Here is a 20770-nt window from a genome sequence, read left to right on the forward strand (position 1 = left end):
GAATGCAGTGCCACGTAGAGCAGCATGATAAATGGTTAACTTTATAGTGTGTTCAAAAATGGCAGATCTGCAAGTTCAGTGTCTTGAATGAGATGTGCTGTGAGTTTGCATATCTGCTATTGTCCAGCATAGGACCGTTGCACAGTGAAGTATAAACAAGGCTTTAGGATTTATAAGTCGTTTTTAGAATATAATAGAATATTCACTCCAGTGAATAGCATTTATCCATTTAGATAACTTTTTGATGTTATTTAATTACTTATTTTTACACAGAAACATAATGTGTGTCTTTAAAATAACTGTAATGTAATAATAATACTAATAATGTAATGTAATAATTATTAATTAAATAACCTTATTTTATTCTGAAGGCAACCGGATGTCTTAAATTAGCTAGCTCTCAGACAGGAAGTTCTAAATTAGCTCAAAAGACGGAGCCCTGGATTACAACCTTAAAAAAAGGACAAAAATATTAAAAAGGGAACGGTTTTGGAGTTTGACATAATTATTATTAGGCGGGGTTCTGGCCATGGTAAAAAATAAGTTACATTGTCCAGATGAGCTCTCAGTGGGCCAACCGTGCGCTGTACTGAAGGCCCCAAAGGTCAGAGAGGTACAGTTATCTGTTGTCTTAAGTTATCACCTCAAATAACATCCATTATATTAATGCCCTCATGTGATCAGCACCTCCATGGATGACCTTTGTTTTGCATGGAAACCTGTGGTTTCAAAAGCAAATAAAGGATAAACAAATTAATCTTGATGAATCCATGTGACCTGTAATGACTTTCTTGGTGTCATAAGTTCACACAAGCAAAGCAACACATGTACTGACACTGTGCTACATATGACGTAATTTCTCCATTCATTGTCAATGGGAATCTTTGTGTAGGACCAAAATAGCCGATTTGCTCGTCCACATTATGACATAAGTTCTCCATTGATTGTCAATTGGAATTTAATGTTTGTGTAAGACGAAAATCTACACTAATAGCTGAATATAGGAGGGGCTAAAAATGGTGCGTTTTCTGCCAGAAAAAGTTATACATCCAGAGGTTATATTATATTATAGTTTGTCTAGACCCTCTAGACATACATTGGGTTCTGGCCCCGCCTTCTTCTGGCTTCTTTCTCATAGATCACATGATGTTGTCATCATAACTTTAGTTTAAAAGCACATTCACTTCCTGCACTCCCCCGCTCTGTGTGCAGTAGCGAATTTAGTGTCAGTGAGTGAGCACTGACTGCAGGCATGATGATGATGGCTGTGGCGTGGAAGAAGACTTTCATATTGTTGCAGGTGGCTCTTCTTTGCCAGGGCTTGAGGTACAACGACCTCTATGACGATCTGTACAGTGAAGGAGTGTACACAGAGCCCGCCGCGGAGGAAGAGGAGACGGTGGCCGTCGGAGGGGAGTCCGAGTACGGCTCCCTGTGGCCGCTGCCCCTGAAGGTGCAAATGTCCACGGTTCCATTCAGGTTGAGCAGCACCGGCTTCTCTATCGTCGACGCCAAAGAGTCGTCCGTTGGAGCGGGCTGCAGCCTCCTGCAAAACGCATATAGAAGGTATATATACGCTGTTATTACAATGTCATGCATCTGTATTAACTCTTAGAATGGCTGATATTACATACATTGCTATTCCATAATGTAATGTACTAACTTAGTCCCAATATGTTCCTTCCCTCTGTCCCTACGCTTGGGGCTAAGGCTATAGGCACTATACACTGGTCTCTCTGTATTTGTTTATGTATGTGATTACCCTGGTCTAGCCCTGAAACATGACTGTCATGATTATCATGACAGCGTCATGTGAACCATGGCTAACCCTGCTCCAGACTCCAGACCAGTGATTACCTAGCCATGGTGATTACCTTGCTTATTGTAAGTCGCTCTGGGTAAGAGCTTCTGCTAAATGCCTAACATGTAAGTTGTAATGTATGATAATATACGAGCCATTTCATAGCTAACATGCATTCTGTTGAAGTAAAATGCTACATTTCTCTATATAATTATTATATGTACACTAATTTACTACGTATGTATGTGTTGAGAATCAGGTTTCATCTGGTACTATATATGGATACATGTTTGACTATAAATGTATTCGGTTATGTAGGTTTTATCTTGATGTTACTGCTGCTATATCTGTGGCTATACTGTGACTGTACATGTAATGCACAGTCTATGTAAAGCACCTTGGATAAAGACGCTATATAAATGCACCATTTACATAGCCAGACGCGAATCTGCAGTGTGATATGAGTCTGGCCAAGAAGCCTTACCATATAAGAGATCATCAGCGGTATAGTGACAAATAAACCTCAATCTCCCCTGGTTCTTCTTCTGCTGTACAGGTACTATGGATATGTGTTTGCCAACATACGAGGGAGGAGACATGAGCCCAGGTCATCTGACATACCTGAATTGCAGGTGGTGATCACGTCGCCTGATTCTGAGTGTGACGGTTACCCCAGTGTCACCTCTGATGAGTCATGTGAGTCTGTTTAACCACAGCTTCCCCATTGGTTCTATCAGGGCTGCACAGTATGTCGTTTCAGCAACACCGCCATGTACATACAGTATGTATACTATGTATGTCTCTTGGTCTTTGGAGGAGCTCTGTGAGTGTTAGGCTACTGTCCGTTGAGAGTATAGAGATATGCAGTTTATCCTGTGGGGCAACATTCTGCAGTCAATAGAGTCATGGATGAGGGATCACTAGTCTACTAGTAACTGGTTTAACCTGGTTTAACCAGGTTAATACTATTAACCATGCCAGAATTCCTAACACTCTTGACCTGGCACTAATAGGTTGCATGGTTATTTAATAAGAATTCTCTTCAGGTAGCATAGCATGCATTGTTTTAGCCAAGCCAAAAAAGACGGTTGTGTCTGTGTAATCTGACCTTTTCAGACTCCACCTTGCCCTAGCCTTGACTTCCTTAGTTGCAGGCTAAAATGTAAAGGCTAAAATGTAATTTAGATGGCATATTATGTAGACAGATGCCAGGTCATTTGTAGACCTGGCAAGTGACACCCTTAAGTATAGTATGTATAGTTTCAATCTACACAGATTATTGCTTTTTGTTTGTTGATATTCTACTATTTAGAGTCATCATAGGTACAGTAAATCATACAATTTACAATCATAGGTAAAGCAAGAACCTATAAACTTGACAGATGATAGGTCCTTGCTTTACCTAATGATCCTAGATTAAGCATCTGGTGTATTACCTCGTGTCTTCCTTGCTTACTGTAAATCTCTCTAGATTAAGAGCATCCGCTAAATGCCTAATTTGTAAATTGTCTCTGCCTGTGTCTTTGTCCAGATGAGCTCTCAGTGGGCCAGCCGTACGCTGTACTGAAGGCCCCAAAGGTGTGGGGCGCGCTCAGAGGTACAGTTATGTTATCGTCTTATCACCTCAAGTAACATCCATATAATTTATCAATGCCCTCATGTGATAAGCACCACCTTTGTTTTGCAACCTGTGGCTTCAAAAGCTAAAGGATAAACAAAGCTTGATGAATCCCATGTGACCTGTATTGACTTTATTGGTGTCACACACTGAGTTCACACAAGCAAAGCAACACTGTTTAGTGTTATCCTATGAGTACATCTAACATTTAATCTGTTTGCAGTTGCACACATTATGTAATACAGCGGTTCAGTCAGGACAACTCAAGAATGGATGGAAATATATATTTATTGAATTGGATCTGCTTTTTAGGTACTCAGATCAAGCGCATAGGAGTCTCTTATGGGTATACAATTGAAACCAAAATGCCCCGAGCAGGTCCATTTGGTTCCATTTTTTGCACTCTCATAGTTACTGTATGTGGATCCATGGCCTAATGCATACCAAGCTGGGGGTCCTTGAAATTAAAAGGTTTGAGAACCACTGAATTGTATTTGTGTGATGAAAACGTTAAAAGGGTCTTCCTACAGTATGTTGCTACTGACTTGCATTGTGTCTTACTGTACGCACTTTCTCTCAGGCCTTGAGACCTTCAGTCAGTTGGTGTATGAAGACGAGTATGGCGCTGTAAGTGAACCAAACACAACTTACTTTGTTTATTTGATAGGGACATATTAAAAAATATAAGACGTAAACATGCCTACATGAGTTAGAAAGAATGGCAGTCCCTCCCTAGGCAGGTAACAAAAACGGAAATATCACAAATGACAATGTGCAAATCCACAAATGCAGAAGTAGTAGAGAAAACAAACAACACAAGATTATCATACATCGTACAACAGACGAGGTTATAATCCAAAATTCTGGTTTGAAGTCATTGTTTCAGATGGGCCGTAAAAGTAGGACACTTCCTTATTGCTAGTGGGACGGTAGGATATTCCGATGTTTACTTCACTTTGCTGACAGGCAGTACATTGTTTCAAAACATGGTGTCTGTCCACACAGTATTAAATGACCCCTCATATTGTCCTCTAGTGGTGTTGGTTTTAGTTTTACAAATTCCCGGGACAAGCCCATGTAAAGCCTTACACATAAATACATACAGTACATTCATCGAAATTCATTAATGAATTATTAATTTAACCAAGTAGTATCCTATGTCTGATATACAGGATAGTACTAGGGTTGTCCCGATCGGATCGGAAATCGGAGCCGATCACGTCATTTTCAAATGACCAGAATCGGATCGGGAGCATGAAAACGTGATCGGGACATCCCTAGATAGTACATCTAATATAGTTATTGTAGTGTATCATAAATACATGATGTTTATGATGATGTAGATGATGTATGATAATACAAATGAATAGTGGAGAGAACTGCATTTAAGTAGAGTATCATGTCCAGTTTGTGTTGCTGACCATGGTGTGAGCCTGATGGCCTTGTCTCTGCTTTCAGAAAAGCGTCAACCAGACGGTGGTCAGTGACTCTCCCAGGTTTGCACACAGGGGCGTTCTGTTGGACACCTCTCGCCACTTCCTGTCCATTAAAGTCATCCTGGCTAACCTGGTACGTTCGTTCTTCTGTTGTGCTTTTTAGTCTTTGAACCACCGGAAAGCATCTGCCACTTTAGATTTTTAGTTTTTCAGAAAACTCTTAGGTAAATTCGGTTCTAAACAGTGGTTTAGAACGGTAGCTCTGAAGAATAGCAGATGTACAAGTAACAAGCTCACAAAGCGTCACTTTGTGCCACGCTGTGAGCTTGTACATTTCTATTTTCTTTTTTACATAATTCTTTTTACAAAAATCTAGAAATTGTGAATAATTTAGATTTGTTAAAAAAAACCCCACAAATCTTCTCTTCTGGGGGTCCCTGGCACAAAAGATTCTTAGATGGGGGGTGGGGGGCATGAAAAAGTTGGAGAATAATTGTTGTAGAATTGACTTTCTCAGCTCTTAATGAGTTATGCCTGCTGTCCCTTTTTTGGGTATACCATTATGGGAACCTTTTCAAAATGCTTCATTAATACGAGTCGTAGGTCTGGTCTGTTACCTTTGGTGAATGTTTCGCCTGTTATGACGACCCAGAATAAAATAGTCTACTTGTCGGCCCATAGAGCCCCATTGTGAACCCGGACATGCTGACTACACCAACGTTTTATGTTAGAAATGTTGAGTATGGGTCCCCAGCATGTAGAAACTGTCGGATGCTAACATGCATATGTTGAGCAATTTTCATAATTAGATTTACCATAATCAGATTAATCACCTACTGGACAATATTTCAGCAATAGTCTCGGGCCTTACATTTTATGCTTTTAAGACTGATAAGCAAGGAAATATCCTATTAGGCCTGGTACAATTGCTGAAATATTGTCCAAGTGATTATTGTAATTACAGCTAATTATGAAAAATGCTCAACATAATGCAAGTTAGCATCTGGCAGTTTCTACATGCTGGGGACCCATACTCAACATTTCTAAACGTAAAAACCTAAAACTTTGGTGTACTCAAAATGCCCACATTCTGACAAGTAGACTAAAAGGGAAGTTGGGGTTCAGGGTGTGGTTTAGTGGTCAATGTCCTTTCCTCCTAACGTCTTCTTCAACCCTCCACACAGGAAGCAATGGCGATGAACAAATTCAATGTATTCCATTGGCACATAGTGGACGACCCCTCCTTCCCCTACCTGAGCCGTACGTTTCCCCAGCTCAGCCAGCAGGTCAGTGGGAGTGCTTACAAACGTATTCAGCGTCTGGGTAACTATAGGATGGCAGCTTTATTGTTCCGGCTTGCAAAAGTATTGTAGGTATTACTGTAGGTATAAATAGTAGGTATAAATAATAATATTCATCATCTTTATCTGTTCCTTCAGTGATTTCTTTCACTCTTTGTATGGTGACGCTAAATTCACAGTATATACTCATAATAAAAAAGGCCTTGTGCTTTTTCGCCTATTTATTTATTTTTGTCCTACTGGTGCCTCGCATTACACCGATATTGGTGAACACAAGATGTACTTGACGAAGACTATTTCGGTCATAACACTGCACTGAATAACTTCACTCTAGGAGCATATAAACACAGTGCAGATTATCTATCTAATATTATTATATATTATGTTTTATCAGGTAGTTCTACAAGTTGTATGTAGAACATCGGGTTGTACACTACAACCTCAATGTTCTACCGACATTTAACTTCAGACAGAGAGCAGGGGGGGGGGATTATTCTCTCAAGAACGTTGTTATTTTTGCACAAACTATGTAGCATTTTGACGAAGGTGTTTGTCAACAGGGAGCCTACCACCCGTACACACACGTGTACACCCCAGCGGACGTGAAGATGATCATTGAGTTTGCTCGTCTGCGAGGGATCCGCGTGGTCTCTGAATTTGACACTCCGGGACATACTCAGTCATGGGGCAAAGGTGAGTTCACTGGCTATTGTTGTATATTTGTTTTATATTAAGGTTAAGGTTAGGCCTAGTTCATGCCAGGGGGGCAGTCAGACAGATATTTTGTGAAGCCTGAAACTCCTGAAAATTCATATAATGGCCTGTTGTGGCGCTGTCATTGGACCCAGAAAAACCCATAGCCCCATAGAAGTCCATGTATTTGGGCCCAACTTCACCTAGACTGTATTACCTTAACCGTCTTCCTGCCATTGCCGAAGCCCTTCGGCAATCAAAGCCTCAATTTGATAATAAACCTTGCTGCCATTGCCGTAGCCCTTCGGCAATTGCGCTTTTATAGTGGATATGATTGATCAAGCCATAATGCTACTCACGTTAGCCGGTTAGCTAGCAGTGTTGTTAGCACTGCAGTGGATCGTTCATATTAATTCACCGTCGCCATAAGAATCCATTCTATCCGTTTCTTTCAATCGCCTGTATCTCCTATTCCTTGTCCCAGATGGCATTTTTGGTCAAAACAGCGTTTCTTTGACGGCACGAGCCGACGTTGTGGAGTGCTAAAATGTACCGGCATGATTCGATTATGTAAACAAAGGTTGTCTTGGCAACGTAAAGCTGGCAGGGATAAGCTCACTTCCGGTTAAGGCAAAATGTGGCTTTTCAAAATAAGAGCTCAAATTAAAAAAATGCTGGCATGAATTAGGTCCTAATTTCTCAATAAATGGCAGCAGTAAAAGGGTTAATAAACATGGTCATGAATACTTTCTGCTTCCAGTCACTAGTTTAAAGTCTCATTTCTAATGTCATAATATTCATTTTGGAAAATTATGGTCCCATTTATTAAAAAAATGACCATAAAGTCGTGCATGTTCTGAGGGGCGTGGCTACCGTTACAGTCTATGATCGGGATTCCCCTCCCACTCGAGTCAAAATAAAAACCAACGGAGAAGAAGGGGGGAAGTCCTGCCTCGTGTCTGGGCCAGCCAATGGCCAGCTGGGCCAAAACGGAGCCAGCCAATGGCCAACTGGGCCCAAACGGATCTAGAAAGATGGCGACTTACAGTGCAGGAATAACGGGCTTCATTTTACGTCCATGTTAGACCCGGGGAACGCTTTGTCCATATTTTTTTTTACAGTCTATGGTTCACGCTCATATTTTGAGCGTACCGGGATTTCCGCCATTCCCGTCTTGCCGTATCCAGGTATGTTGTTAAATTAGTAAACGAATGAAAGCCTTGGAGTGAATACCTTTTGTATCATCTTAACATCTCCATCTCAGGCCAGAAAGACCTGCTCACGCCCTGCTACTCTGGAGCCAGTCCCTCTGGGACCTTCGGGCCCGTCAACCCCACCCTGAACTCCACGTATGAATTCATGAGCCAGTTCTTCAAGGAAATCAGCTCCGTGTTCCCCGACGCCTACATTCACCTGGGGGGAGACGAGGTGGACTTCAGCTGCTGGTGAGATGATTAGGTTCACGTCACCAAAACCACACTATTGCTGGGAAGCATGACTTTCATGTTTCTGCCAATGGACATAATACTTGCAAGTTCGATAGCGTGTAACGTTTATAGTTATTTTTATATAATCTTTCACTGGTATAGTCTTTCACACATTAACTGTTTTCTTTTGACATTTTCTCTAACCACAAATGTATTTATTTATGTATTTTAAAGTTAATATGTACTGATTCCGACAATGTTACTTTCCAAGATGTTTTTGGTTCAGTGGTTTTGTTTTGAACTGAATGCTGGGAATCGTAGTTCTAACAACACCGAAAAGACTACTATAATGAATGTTATGCAGAGTATGACTTTAGTGAACCATAAGAAGAGCATATTATGTTCTAAATGATATTACGTTTGAACTATAAACCCCCTTGCAGGAAGTCCAACCCAGATATTACAAAGTTCATGGATCAGCACGGCTTGGGACGGGACTACAGCAAGTTGGAATCCTTCTACATCCAAAGGTGAGTTACTGTTTGACACAAACACAAGGTCACAGCTTTGGTAACTACTCAGTGTTTTTAAGGAAGTCCAGGAGCGCCAAATACGTGTTATTTAGCATTCTATTTAATGATAAACATATTAATGTTGGCTTACCGCATATCAAAGCTGTCGGTCGATCGGCAGCTCCGGGGCTCAATTGGCTTTGCCTTCAGCCTCAATGCATAGAAAAACTAAAAGATGGGGGCTGGAGCACCACTGGTGGTCCGTGGAAGTATTGCATGTGGTTACCATAGTAATGTAGGATTTGTTGATTTGTAACTAGTTGAGAAACAGTGAACTGAATGACCTACGATGACCGTCCATGTAGTATTTACTGACAGGTCGGAGGTCAAGAAATTCAACAGAAAGAGGGAGTTAGAATCTCAAGAGGGGGAACAACTTCCCTCTCTTGAGATTCTAACTCCCTATTTCTGTTGAATTTGTCTGGTTGAGTCATTATTAGGAAATTATTAGTAGTAGTCAATGGACCATTGGTTGAGAAACAGTGCTATGTACAGTATGTATACACATGGGATGCATAGCAAGTGTTACAGAAGCACTAATCTTAGCCCATGTCCCCACTCAACACAACAGTGGTCCCGACCCCAGGTTGATTCTAAGTCAGGGTGGCGCTCCCCACTCAACATAACAGTGGTCCCCAGGTTGATTCTAGGTCAGGGTGGCGGTCCCCACTCAACACAGCAGTGGTCCCGACCCCAGGTTGATTCTAAGTCAGGGTGGCGGTCCCCACTCAACATAACAGTGGTCCCCAGGTTGATTCTAAGTCAGGGTGGCGGTCCCCACTCAACATAACAGTGGTCCCCAGGTTGATTCTAGGTCAGGGTGGCGGTCCCCACTCAACACAGCAGTGGTCCCGACCCCAGGTTGATTCTAAGTCAGGGTGGCGGTCCCCACTCAACATAACAGTGGTCCCCAGGTTGATTCTAGGTCAGGGTGGCGGTCCCCACTCAACATAACAGTGGTCCCCAGGTTGATTCTAAGTCAGGGTGGCGGTCCCCACTCAACATAACAGTGGTCCCCAGGTTGATTCTAGGTCAGGGTGGCGGTCCCCACTCAACATAACAGTGGTCCCCAGGTTGATTCTAGGTCAGGGTGGCGGTCCCCACTCAACATAACAGTGGTCCCCAGGTTGATTCTAAGTCAGGGTGGCGGTCCCCACTCAACATAACAGTGGTCCCCAGGTTGATTCTAAGTCAGGGTGGCGGTCCCCACTCAACATAACAGTGGTCCCCAGGTTGATTCTAGGTCAGGGTGGCGGTCCCCACTCAACATAACAGTGGTCCCCAGGTTGATTCTAGGTCAGGGTGGCGGTCCCTACTCGACATAACAGTGGTCCCCAGGTTGATTCTAAGTCAGGGTGGCGGTCCCCACTCAACATAACAGTGGTCCCCAGGTTGATTCTAGGTCAGGGTGGCGGTCCCTCGTTCACAATCAGTTGAGAACCCCTAGAGAATAGAGAACAGATCTACAAGCTCACAGCGTGTCACTTTTGCAACGCATTGAGCTTCTGATCAGATATTTTCACCCGAGAATAGGGACTCTATGGTTCATGTGATTAAAATCCTAAACCTGATTGAAAAAAATTATAATTGAATACAATCTGATGGATGTTTTTCTCTCTTGACTTGATATAAGACTCTTGGATATTGTGACGGAAACCAAGAAAGGCTACATCATCTGGCAGGAAGTCTTTGACAACGGCGTTAAGGTAACGTTAACTGAAATCAATGACGTGTCTTCATGCAACACTGCCCTGTCAAAATCACAAGTCATGCTAAATGTCCTGTCAAAATCATAAGTCATGCTAAATGTCCTGTCAAAATCATAAGTCATGCTAAATGCCCTGTCAAAATCTTAAATCATGATAAATGTCCTGTCAAAATCTTAAGTCATGCTAAATGCCCTGTCAAAATCATAAGTCATGATAAATGTCCTGTCAAAATCTTAAGTCATGCTAAATGCCCTGTCAAAATTATAAGTCATGATAAATGCCCTGTCAAAATCATAAGTCATGCTAAATGCCCTGTCAAAATTATAAGTCATGATAAATGCCCTGTCAAAATCATAAGTCATGCTAAATGCCCTGTCAAAATCATAAGTCATGCTAAATGCCCTGTCAAAATCATAAGTCATGCTAAATGCCCTGTCAAAATCATACTGTAAGTCATGCTAAATGCCCTGTCAAAATCATAAGTCATGCTAAGCAACGTTTCTTCCTAAAATGTAGCTACTCGCATTTATATTATTTTCTTTTGTCAGTTTTGTGGTGAGAACTGAATTATCTGTTCTCCTTGCTGCTTGTCATGCCTTGCTAACCGTAAACGCTAAATATTCTTGGGGGGGTGTCTGTCTGTCTATAAGCTGAGTACAGAACAGAAGTATGGACTGACGTGTGACTGACTGTTGCAGCTGAAGCCAGACACTGTAGTGCATGTGTGGATGTCCAACAATATCGCGGACGAAATGCACCGGGTGACGTCCGCGGGCTACACCACCATCCTGTCCTCCCCCTGGTACCTAGATTACATTAGCTACGGACAGGACTGGGAGAAGTACTACAAGGTTGAGCCTCTGAAGTTCAACGGTTAGTCTACATGAGGAGTGTGTCTGTGATGTGTGGGTCTTTACGGCGACCATTTCGACCAAAAGGGAACCCGGAATATATATTATTATTATTAGATATATAATATTCAGCAGGTTTACATCTGATAACTGCACAGTTGTGACAAGGTGTTGTTGACAAGTCGGACAGCACCAGACATGAATACAAATGATATAGAGTAGTTAGTTACTGTAGGCTGGTCAAATGATATAGAGTAGTTAGTTACTGTAGGCTGGTCAAATGATATAGAGTAGTAAGTTACTGTTAGTATTATTAATGATATAGAGTAGTTGGTTACTGTAGGTTGTTTTGGTATTTCCACTTTCTTTTCTTCTTTTTGCATGATGCTTGGCTTACATAACCCTGATTGGCTAAATGTTTCCTTATCATGCCTAACCCTGAGTGGCTAAATGTTTCCCTAACAGCTGTGAGAATGTGTGCAGAAACAGGAAGGATGACTGTAGTGTGTTGTGTTGATGTCTTGGGGGGGGGGAAACATCAGTAGAAAATCCCCCATGTCCCAAAATGAAACTACTGGCTGAGCTCAGATGTGTGTCATCTCCTTTCTGTCCCTGGCCCAAGGCCAGTCCACACCATTGCAACGTGTGGACTGTCCTTAAAACGGTTTTGTTGCAAGTAGTTCATGTGACTAGTTGCATTGGTGCGGTCTGGCCTTTATAGTCACCAGTCACCACACCTGCAATTTGGTTCAATTCAGACCAGGAGATAGTGTGGCGGTTTAATTAGGGTCACAGTTCATGAGATAAAGAGAGTGATGACTTTACAATTCCTTGTAACAACTGCGAAAAATCTGAGCACTTACTTGTTTGAGCCAGAAAACCACAGAAAATCTACTGAATGTTAAAAGTTCAGGTTTTTTTTGGGTGAAATTTGATGAGCTCAGGGAAAAACTCACAATGCCTTTAAAACTGAAATTGGAAATATAAAAAATAAAATAAAATGTAAAGGATATTAACACCTTGGTTACCGGTATGTATGGACTGTGTGACTGACTTGCAGCTGAAGCCAGACACTGTAGTGCATGTGTGGCTGGGCAACAGTCCAGAGGAACTGTCCAAAGTGACGGCTGCGGGCTACACCACCATCCTGTCCGCCCCCTGGTACCTAGATTACATTAGCTACGGACAGGACTGGCAGAACTACTACAAGGTTGAGCCTCTGAACTTCAACGGTCAGTCTGCATGAGGAGGGTTTCATTGTTCCTCATACGACAAAGAAAGGGCTTACTCTAAGACAGCCTAGACAGGGGTTCCCAAACTGTGGTGCGTGCGCCCCTTGTGGTGCGCGAACGCCCTCTAGGGGGTGCGTGACATGAAAAGGGTAATGGCGGTTTTATGGTTTTACACAAACTGCAAATTCCGTTAAAACGCTGTTGTAAGGAGATGTATAGAGCAACTGTGGGAGTATACAGCAGCTGCATGTCACTCAGTTCAGTGACATTCTGTGATTATTATTTGCCATAATCATATTAAAAGAAAAAGAATCGGCCAAATACAAGGAGACTGAGCGTTGCGGGTGCGTCAGCTAGGTCAGGAGGTAACCGGGGGTGCATGGACAAAATGTTTGGGGACCTCTGACATTAATGCCATTTTGTCACTCAGATTGATTGTGTCTTTTAATAATGGCCTTAGCTTAAGCCCTGCATGCTTTATCGTATGACGAATGGGCAAAATAGCCGATCTGAAAGATCTGTAAGATTGAAGAGTTTATTTTTATTTTGTTGTTGCTTTTTGTTTTTTTATTTGAATGAATTAATGGCGAAAACTGAGGGGGGGGGGGGAATGATTTATAATGCCATGCCTCTGAATAGCGATGCCAGGGTTAATGATGTGATTAAAACCAGTCTAGTAGTCATACAAGAGCATATTTGGGCTAGGGTGTTTTTACAGTTTAGGACAAAATAGGAAATTGGAGAAAATACACACTTCATTCAGCAGGCTTACATCTGATAACTGCACAGCTGTGATGAAGTTTTGTATATTGTAGGCTGTTTGGTTGGAGACAGTGCTTGCTTTGTTTTGGTCTTTGCGCTTTATTCTTTTATATGATGCTTGGCTCCATAAATAACCCTGTTTGTCTTAATGTTTCCTTACCATGCATAACACTAATGTGCTAAAAGTTAGCTAAATGAACGAGCGTTTGAGACTGTACGGGTCCCGTTTCCACCAGGGTTGAACCGGTTTCGTTATTTTCTCTCACCGCCTAACATTGAACCAGTTCTGGTTCAGAACCCTAAAATGTGTTTCGGTACTGGAAGCACCAAGGTTCCGAGAATCCAGCACGGAAACAGTTCCAGAACCAACGTCCAAGCGGGTTGCATCCCGTAACCCCACCCGCTAACATATGTACAGCAAGGTGTATATTTTGACTCGAGTACTTTGGGCTGCGTACTTTGTCCACCATTGTAACTACTTGCTTACTTCTGGTTGCTAAAAGTGATGTATATATTATTTATCATGCTGTGTGTAGCTGAAAGCAGACACACTTATCCACGTGTGGAAGGGAAACCTGCAGCAATACCAGGCTGAGATGACGAGAGTTACATCGTCAGGGTACCAGGCGCTGCTCTCCACCCCCTGGTACCTCAGCCGTATCGTCGGCTTTGGCAAAGACTGGCCGGGCATTTACCAGGCCGACCCGCAAGATTTCCATGGTGCGTGTGGCCGTGTGCGTGCACCACTCAGTTCACACGGGTGTGATTATTTTTATACCAGTGGTTTTTAACCCTTTTCATATCAAGGCTATTCTTTATTTGGACCATTTGATGAGCTTTGGCCTCTCAAGACCCAAAACTAAAAGAATATTTTGTTATCGTTGGATAAGATTCTGTGGTGCCATCTAAAAAGGGGAATTGGTGAATATAAGCACAGGCTTACATCTGATAACTGCACAGCTGTGATGAGGTGTTGGCTGTTTGGTTGAGTGCTTGTTTTTTGGGTTTTGTTTTTGTCTTTGACTCTTTGCGCTTTATTCTTTTACATGAGGCTTGGCTCCATAAATAACCCTGTTTGTCTTAATTTCTCCTTACCACGAATAACGCTAATCTGGTAAAAGTTGGCTAAATGAACAGCGTTTGAGACTGTACAGGGTTGAACTGGTTCAGAATCTGTTGTGTGATTCCACTGAAAATGAATTGGTTCAGAATCGGAAACCCTGAAATGTGTTTTTCGGAACTGGAACCAAAAAAAGGCCTCTGGTAGAATCTATCACGGAACCAAGTTCTTTTGGTGGAAAAGGGGCCTGTGTGGTGGTGGACGAACAAGGAAGGATGACTGTGTGGCTGCCATGTGTCAAAAGGAAACTATAATGTTCCGTTTTTCAAGCGCGTTGCATCCCGTAACCCCGCCGGTCTAAATGCAACATAAGGACTTTGGGCTGCGTACTTTGTCCACCACTAACTACATGCTTACTTCTGGTTGCTAAAAGTGATGTATATATTATTTATCATGCTGTGTGTAGCTGCAAGCAGACACACTTATCCACGTGTGGAAGGGAAACCAACAGCAATACCAGGCTGAGATGACGAGGGTTACATCGTCCGGGTACCAGGCGCTGCTCTCCACCCCCTGGTACCTCAACCGTATCGCCTATGGCCAAGACTGGCAGGCCATTTACAAGGCCGACCCGCAAGATTTCCATGGTGTGTGCGCATGCGTGGTGTGTCCAGCATGATTGTTTTTTTTTTATACCAGTGGTTTTCAACCCTTTTCATATCAAGGCACATTATTTATTCGGCATTTGAGCCACGGACCATTTGATGAGCTTTGGCCTCTCAAGACCCAAAACTAAAAGAATATGTTGTTGTCGTTGGATAAGATTTTGCTCACAATTCCATGCTGAATTGATGTTGGTACCATAGGAGAGATAATTATTTTACATTCTCTAATGTAGACTTCTTGTAAATTAAGTCATGCAAGATGTTTAACAATAAGGGTCCATTTTGTTACCAAGTAACTCTCCATTTACAGTAGCTGGGGACCACCTGGAACCGCCGAAAACCACTGTTTTATACACATCATGATGGGGGTGAATTGCAAAAAGAATGCAACATCCATTGGCTATGTCATTTTATCAGGTTTAATTGTACTACATTGTTGTTTTTATTGTCCGTTTACCCGCCTTTCAAATATGGGTGTTGGAACTGTTTATGGCTCTGTGGTTTTATTCTGTTTATTCATGGTCTGTCGTATCTGGGTCACATTCAGTCTCCAGTGCGTCCGTTTACTAATCTAGGGTTCTTTTATAGTCACTTCTGTGCAGATATGTGTATGCCTGTTGAATGAATACATATTCATACAATATTTTACTTTAAAGGGGGGGCTAATTAATTTCACTGTAGTTTATGATTCTACCATTTTATGATACTACCATTCTACCCTACTTTATATAGTATAGTATACGTGTTTGTTTGTATATCACTAGACAAACTGTACCGTCTTATCTGATCTCTCGCTTGTTGTTTTCGACGTCGTCAACACAGGCACCGATGAGCAGAAGAAGCTTGTGATTGGTGGAGAGGCGTGTCTGTGGGGAGAGTTTGTGGACTCAACCAACCTCACACCCAGACTCTGGTACAGTATAGTGCCCATTATCAGAACATTCATTATCAGGTGTCTGTTTGGCCCATATATATCGGCCATTATTTTTAGGTTTCTCTTAAAAAAAATCTAGATTATTGTAATTGATCAAAATCTCGGTCTAAACATGGGTAATCATTAGGGATGTCCCGATGTTCCCGATCCGATATTCATATTTTTCTAGAACACTTATGCCATATCACAAAATAATACAATATCCAAAATCACAGACGATATCCAGTCTAATATCATGATATGGTTGGTTATAAGGTTGATACTAGGGATGTCCCGATCACCGATCAGATTCCGATCATTAGAAAAGAACGTGATCGGCCCCGATTTCCGATCACGTGATCGGGACAACCCTACTAATCATTGGTCTCTACTTGAGCTGGACCTGTTGTAGTGCTCGCTGCGGGTAGCCTACAGAAACGTCTTGAGCTGGACCTGTGGTACTGCTCGCTGTGGTTAGCCTACAGAAACGTCTTGAGCTGGACCTGTGGTACTGCTCGCTGTGGTTAGCCTACAGAAACGTCTTGAGCTGGACCTGTGGTACTGCTCGCTGTGGTTAGCCTACAGAAACGTCTTGAGCTGGACCTGTGGTACTGCTCGCTGGGGTTAGCCTACAGAAACGTCCTGAGCTGGACCTGTTGTAGTGCTCGCTGCGGGTAGCCTACAGAAACGTCTTGAATCCATTGGACTGAATGTGTTTTCCTTTCCCCCCGCGGCGGTAGGCCTCGCGCCAGCGCCGTGGCAGAGCGGCTCTGGAGCGCCAAGGAAGTGACCGACGTAAACGACGCCTACAGCCGACTGGCCAAGCACCGCTGTCGCATGGTCGAGTAAGTATCTTCAAAGTAGTAGTCGCTCAACTAAAAGGGATTCACAATTATTTTTAGTCTGTTAGCAGGAACTCTTATTATCCTTATTGGTCATATCGCAAACCACTGTTTCTCAATCTTTTTTTAATATCAAGGACCACCCGTTTGATATGCATCAGGCTACGGACCCCCATTTGATAGTTTTTTTTAATCTCTGGGACCCCAATCTACACCGTACAGTCCTAAGTGTTATTTAACCCTGAGTGTACTACTGTGTACAAATGATTCCCGTTTGTACACTCTTACAGTAAGTGAGAAACAGTGTACCACTACCAGACTGTTTTCACTCCATAATTCCCAGATCAATTAAACACATGAACACTTGCCTCCAGGCTCCAGTGTTTCCAGAAACCTGAGGAAAACCACATATTTAGGGGCAGCGGTGGCCCAACAGTTTGCGGAGCGGTCTTGATATCGGAAGGTCGCTAGTTCGTATCCCCGGACCGGCACGTTAAAATTACCACCGCTGAAGTGCCCTTGGACAAGGCATTGAACCTCTACCATGAAATGTTCTATGAGCAGGGCCTGGCTGTAAACAAGTTCTTGAGCTTAGTCCAGTTATCCTGGGTAAACATGGTAACTTTCCTTTCCTTTCATATGTGTGATCCCCGTTAAGGCCTTATTGAATACATGCTTTGACTCTATCAGTCTCTACACACATACATCTAAACAGAACATTTCTCAATACAGCACGAGTTCATGCCAAAGATTAAGAGTTCACTGAACTGAACTGTGCTCTTCAATGCCGATATGAAACCTTATCATTATTATAGTAGATCATTTACAATTTAGGCATTTAGCAGACGCTCTTAATCCAGAGCGACTTACATTAAGCAATAACAAAAAGCATGGCTTACATCACATATAAAAAGTAGTTATCATAAAACATGCGTAAGCTAAGAACGTATCTATGTAAACGACGGTATACATACTATACTATATATTATACATGTGTACTATAAAGTGCTATGACTACATAAAATGCAATTCTAGTGCTGTCTACGTAACATGCTATAAGTCTGTTTAAAATACTATCTACATAAAGTGCTCTAATTTAAAACACTAAGGGGCTAGTGCTACGGGCCATGGTGGAGTCTGAAGAGGTGGGTTTTCAGACTACAATAATAGTCTTGTGAGGTCAGATAATGCATTGTGTGGCGCCACGGCACGCATGAGATGCATGTGCCAATTAAGTTGCCAACACATCTACAACGCAAGCCGACCAGTCCGATCAGAATGTGTCCATTTCCCATGTTGCGTTGCGGGGCTGTAGGCAGTGCTGCTGGCACGAGTGCCGCTTTTCTGGTGTGTCGTTTGTTTGACTTATGCCGGAGTTGTTCGCTCCCTGAAAGAAGAGCGAAGTGAAATGGTTGCCAAGAGAGTTCAACACATGACCCACGTTAGTCCTATTGGTTCAGTCGGCAGGTCGGGACGACCCGGCTAAAGGTTCACCGATGTTGAACCTGGCGTGGCAGGACTTGGCCTCAGTGCCGTCAGCACTCTCTCCAGGAGGGACGTTCGTCGTCCGTCGTAATTGGAATTCGCTGTCTCTCTGTTTCGCTGTATATAAACGGCACTAAACAATGAAGCTGCCGCCTCTGATGAAAAAAGTCTGCATACAAATTCTTAATGTTTTACTTCTAATTACTTAAATTGACATCACTATCCAGTCTTAATCTCTATTCCTTCATACGACAGTATATGACCATCATGCTTAACCCATTTTGGTGTTTTAAAACATTGTTATAATTTAGCTATTGAAAAATAGTGAAAATATTTATTTCAGAAAACTGGAGGATTTTTGAAGATTTCTTTTAAATTTTGAGGTCAGGCCTAAATGGGTTGACATCACTATCCAGTCTTAGATTCTATTCCTTCATAGGACAGTATATGACCATCATGCTTAACAACGTTCTTTCTTTTTCTCTGGAAGGCGTGGGATTCCAGCAGAGCCTCTGTACACCAGTTTCTGCCCCCATGAGTACAAGGGTGTCTGATGAGCCCTACGAGGACCTGAACGCTGTGAAAGGGAACCATGTGGATTAATCAAAGCTGTGCTTGCATTTTTCACTGAGAAACTACAAGTCTTTAAATAGCTTGTTGAATGTTGACGTATCGCGGTGATACACTGAAATAAAATACATGTGCTGGACGGTCTAGAGATGGCTCCGATAATCTAATATTCACTCTGATCGGTAATCAATTCACCCTAACTGGAGAAACTGATCTTTTACACCATTTAAGTGGTATAATCAGATATATCATCTTTGTGACAGGCCTAAACAGGCCCCTTCCTCCCCACACAGCAACTTTTTTGACGTAGGTTTTGACATATAATCATTTTGGGAATATAAAAAAAAAATCACACACGTGTGAACTGAGTGGTGCAATTCCCCCCCCCCCCCCCCCCTCTCTCTCTCTCTCTCTCTCTCTCACTCTCTCTCATTAGAGTCACTACCCCTCTCACTGTTTCTGGCGCCCCCTACTGCTATTATTAAGTCACATACTCATGCTCACACAGACAGACACACACACAAACAAACAAACAAGTACAAGGACATTGCAAGCTGGTTGTAGGAGTGGTTTGCACCACTCAAAAATCACAAGATCAATATCGGTATCTGCCGATCATGAGAAAAACAATCTGTGGTCGGTATTGGTCCCAATAAACCTGATTGGAGCATCTCTGGACCTGTTAATGTTGTGATTGGCCGTTTTACAAGGCCACTCCATTTTGTATGAATAAAAGTAAATCTTTTTTTTTTTTTTTTTAAGATATTTTTTTTGCGGCTTACGCCTTTTATTGAAAGTAAATCTTTTTAAATGGTTTGGTATCACATTTGTCTTATGGTGTCAAACCGAAAATAAACCAGATAAAAACCATAAATGTCATTGTTAATGAATTGGTGCCGTGTATAATGGGGACAGACCAGGGGGGCAGTCAGCCAGATATTTCGTGAAGCCTCTTTTGAAATCGGGACTTCCTGAAAGTTCATATAATGGCTTGTTGTGGTGCTGGACTGGACCCAAAAAGCTCCATAGAGGCCCATGTATTTGGGCCCAACTTCACCTAGACTATTACCTTAATAAAAACATGGTCATGAATACTTTCTGCTTCCAGTCACTAGTTTAAAGTTTCATTTCTAATGTCATAATATTCTTTTTGGAAAATTATGGTCCCATTTATAAAAGAAATGACCATAAAGTTGCGCATGTTCTGAGGGGCGTGGCTACCGTTACAGTCTATGATCGGGATCCCCCACCCACTCGAGTCAAAATAAAAACCAACGGAGAAGAAGGGGGGGATGTCCCGCCTCATTGTCTGGGCCAGCCAATGGCCAACTGGACCAGAACGGATCAAGTGCAAGGAATGTCAGGCTTCATTTTACGTTCATGTTAGACCCGGGGAACGCTTTGTCCATATTTTTTACAGTCTATGGGACAGACATATCCAAGAGTTATTGCAATATCATCTAACATTCACAATACTTTATCATTTTATCATTCCATAGTAAATCTCAACTCTAAATAGCATATTGATTGGTCTCCTAGTCAGTCCTGCAGAACAATAAAGATAATTGCACTAAATACTTTTGTAGTGCTTTATGTGACTAGTGATAAATGATACATCTACAGTACCACGTGTAAAATATTTGAAAGTTTATTCGCATATACTTCCCTATTGACATTCATAGAAATTACATATATACACACAAATAAAGCTACTCTACTCTTTTGAAAACAAATTGGTCGGAACAGTTTCATAAATAAATATTTAAGCTAGCATTTCCCAGCTGAGCATGAGCAGATCCTGGTCCAGTGTTGATGAAAAAAAGGATGGACTTC

General features: G+C 42.2%; 1 protein-coding gene across 4 annotated transcripts; it reads left to right on the forward strand.

The window, feature by feature from the left end:
* Positions 1 to 1201: 1201 nt before the first annotated feature.
* On the forward strand, positions 1202 to 19250 carry hexb (hexosaminidase B (beta polypeptide)). Of its 4 annotated transcripts, none has more exons than XM_083793221.1 (14): positions 1202 to 1566; positions 2358 to 2497; positions 3333 to 3398; positions 4000 to 4046; positions 4878 to 4988; positions 6040 to 6141; positions 6717 to 6849; positions 8114 to 8294; positions 8720 to 8806; positions 10482 to 10554; positions 11256 to 11430; positions 15950 to 16040; positions 16781 to 16885; positions 18858 to 19250. In XM_083793221.1, the coding sequence occupies exons 1-14, from the start codon at positions 1253 to 1255 to the stop codon at positions 18919 to 18921; spliced, it is 1689 nt and encodes a 562-aa protein (XP_083649347.1). In that variant the 5' UTR covers positions 1202 to 1252; the 3' UTR covers positions 18922 to 19250. The 4 variants fall into 4 exon arrangements, with proteins under 4 accessions (XP_083649347.1, XP_083649348.1, XP_083649345.1 ...); XM_083793222.1 differs by lacking the exon at positions 11256 to 11430 and adding an exon at positions 12469 to 12640; XM_083793219.1 differs by lacking the exon at positions 11256 to 11430 and adding an exon at positions 13939 to 14122.
* The last annotated feature ends 1520 nt before the right edge of the window (positions 19251 to 20770 follow it).

This window comes from Protomyctophum parallelum (genome assembly GCF_964188405.1).
Source record: "Protomyctophum parallelum genome assembly, chromosome: 21".
Classification (NCBI taxonomy): Eukaryota; Metazoa; Chordata; class Actinopteri; order Myctophiformes; family Myctophidae; genus Protomyctophum; species Protomyctophum parallelum.

What these genes read in the sequence shown, in the direction of transcription:
- hexb (XM_083793219.1), top strand. Translation starts at nt 1,253, where the DNA reads ATGATGATGATGGCTGTGGCGTGGAAGAAGACTTTCATATTGTTGCAG. An exon ending in ATGAAGACGAGTATGGCGCT is followed by an intron (nt 4,047 to 4,877) that starts GTAAGTGAACCA and finishes CTCTGCTTTCAG; the next exon opens with AAAAGCGTCAACCAGACGGT. An exon ending in CACCGCTGTCGCATGGTCGA is followed by an intron (nt 16,886 to 18,857) that starts GTAAGTATCTTC and finishes TTTCTCTGGAAG; the next exon opens with GCGTGGGATTCCAGCAGAGC.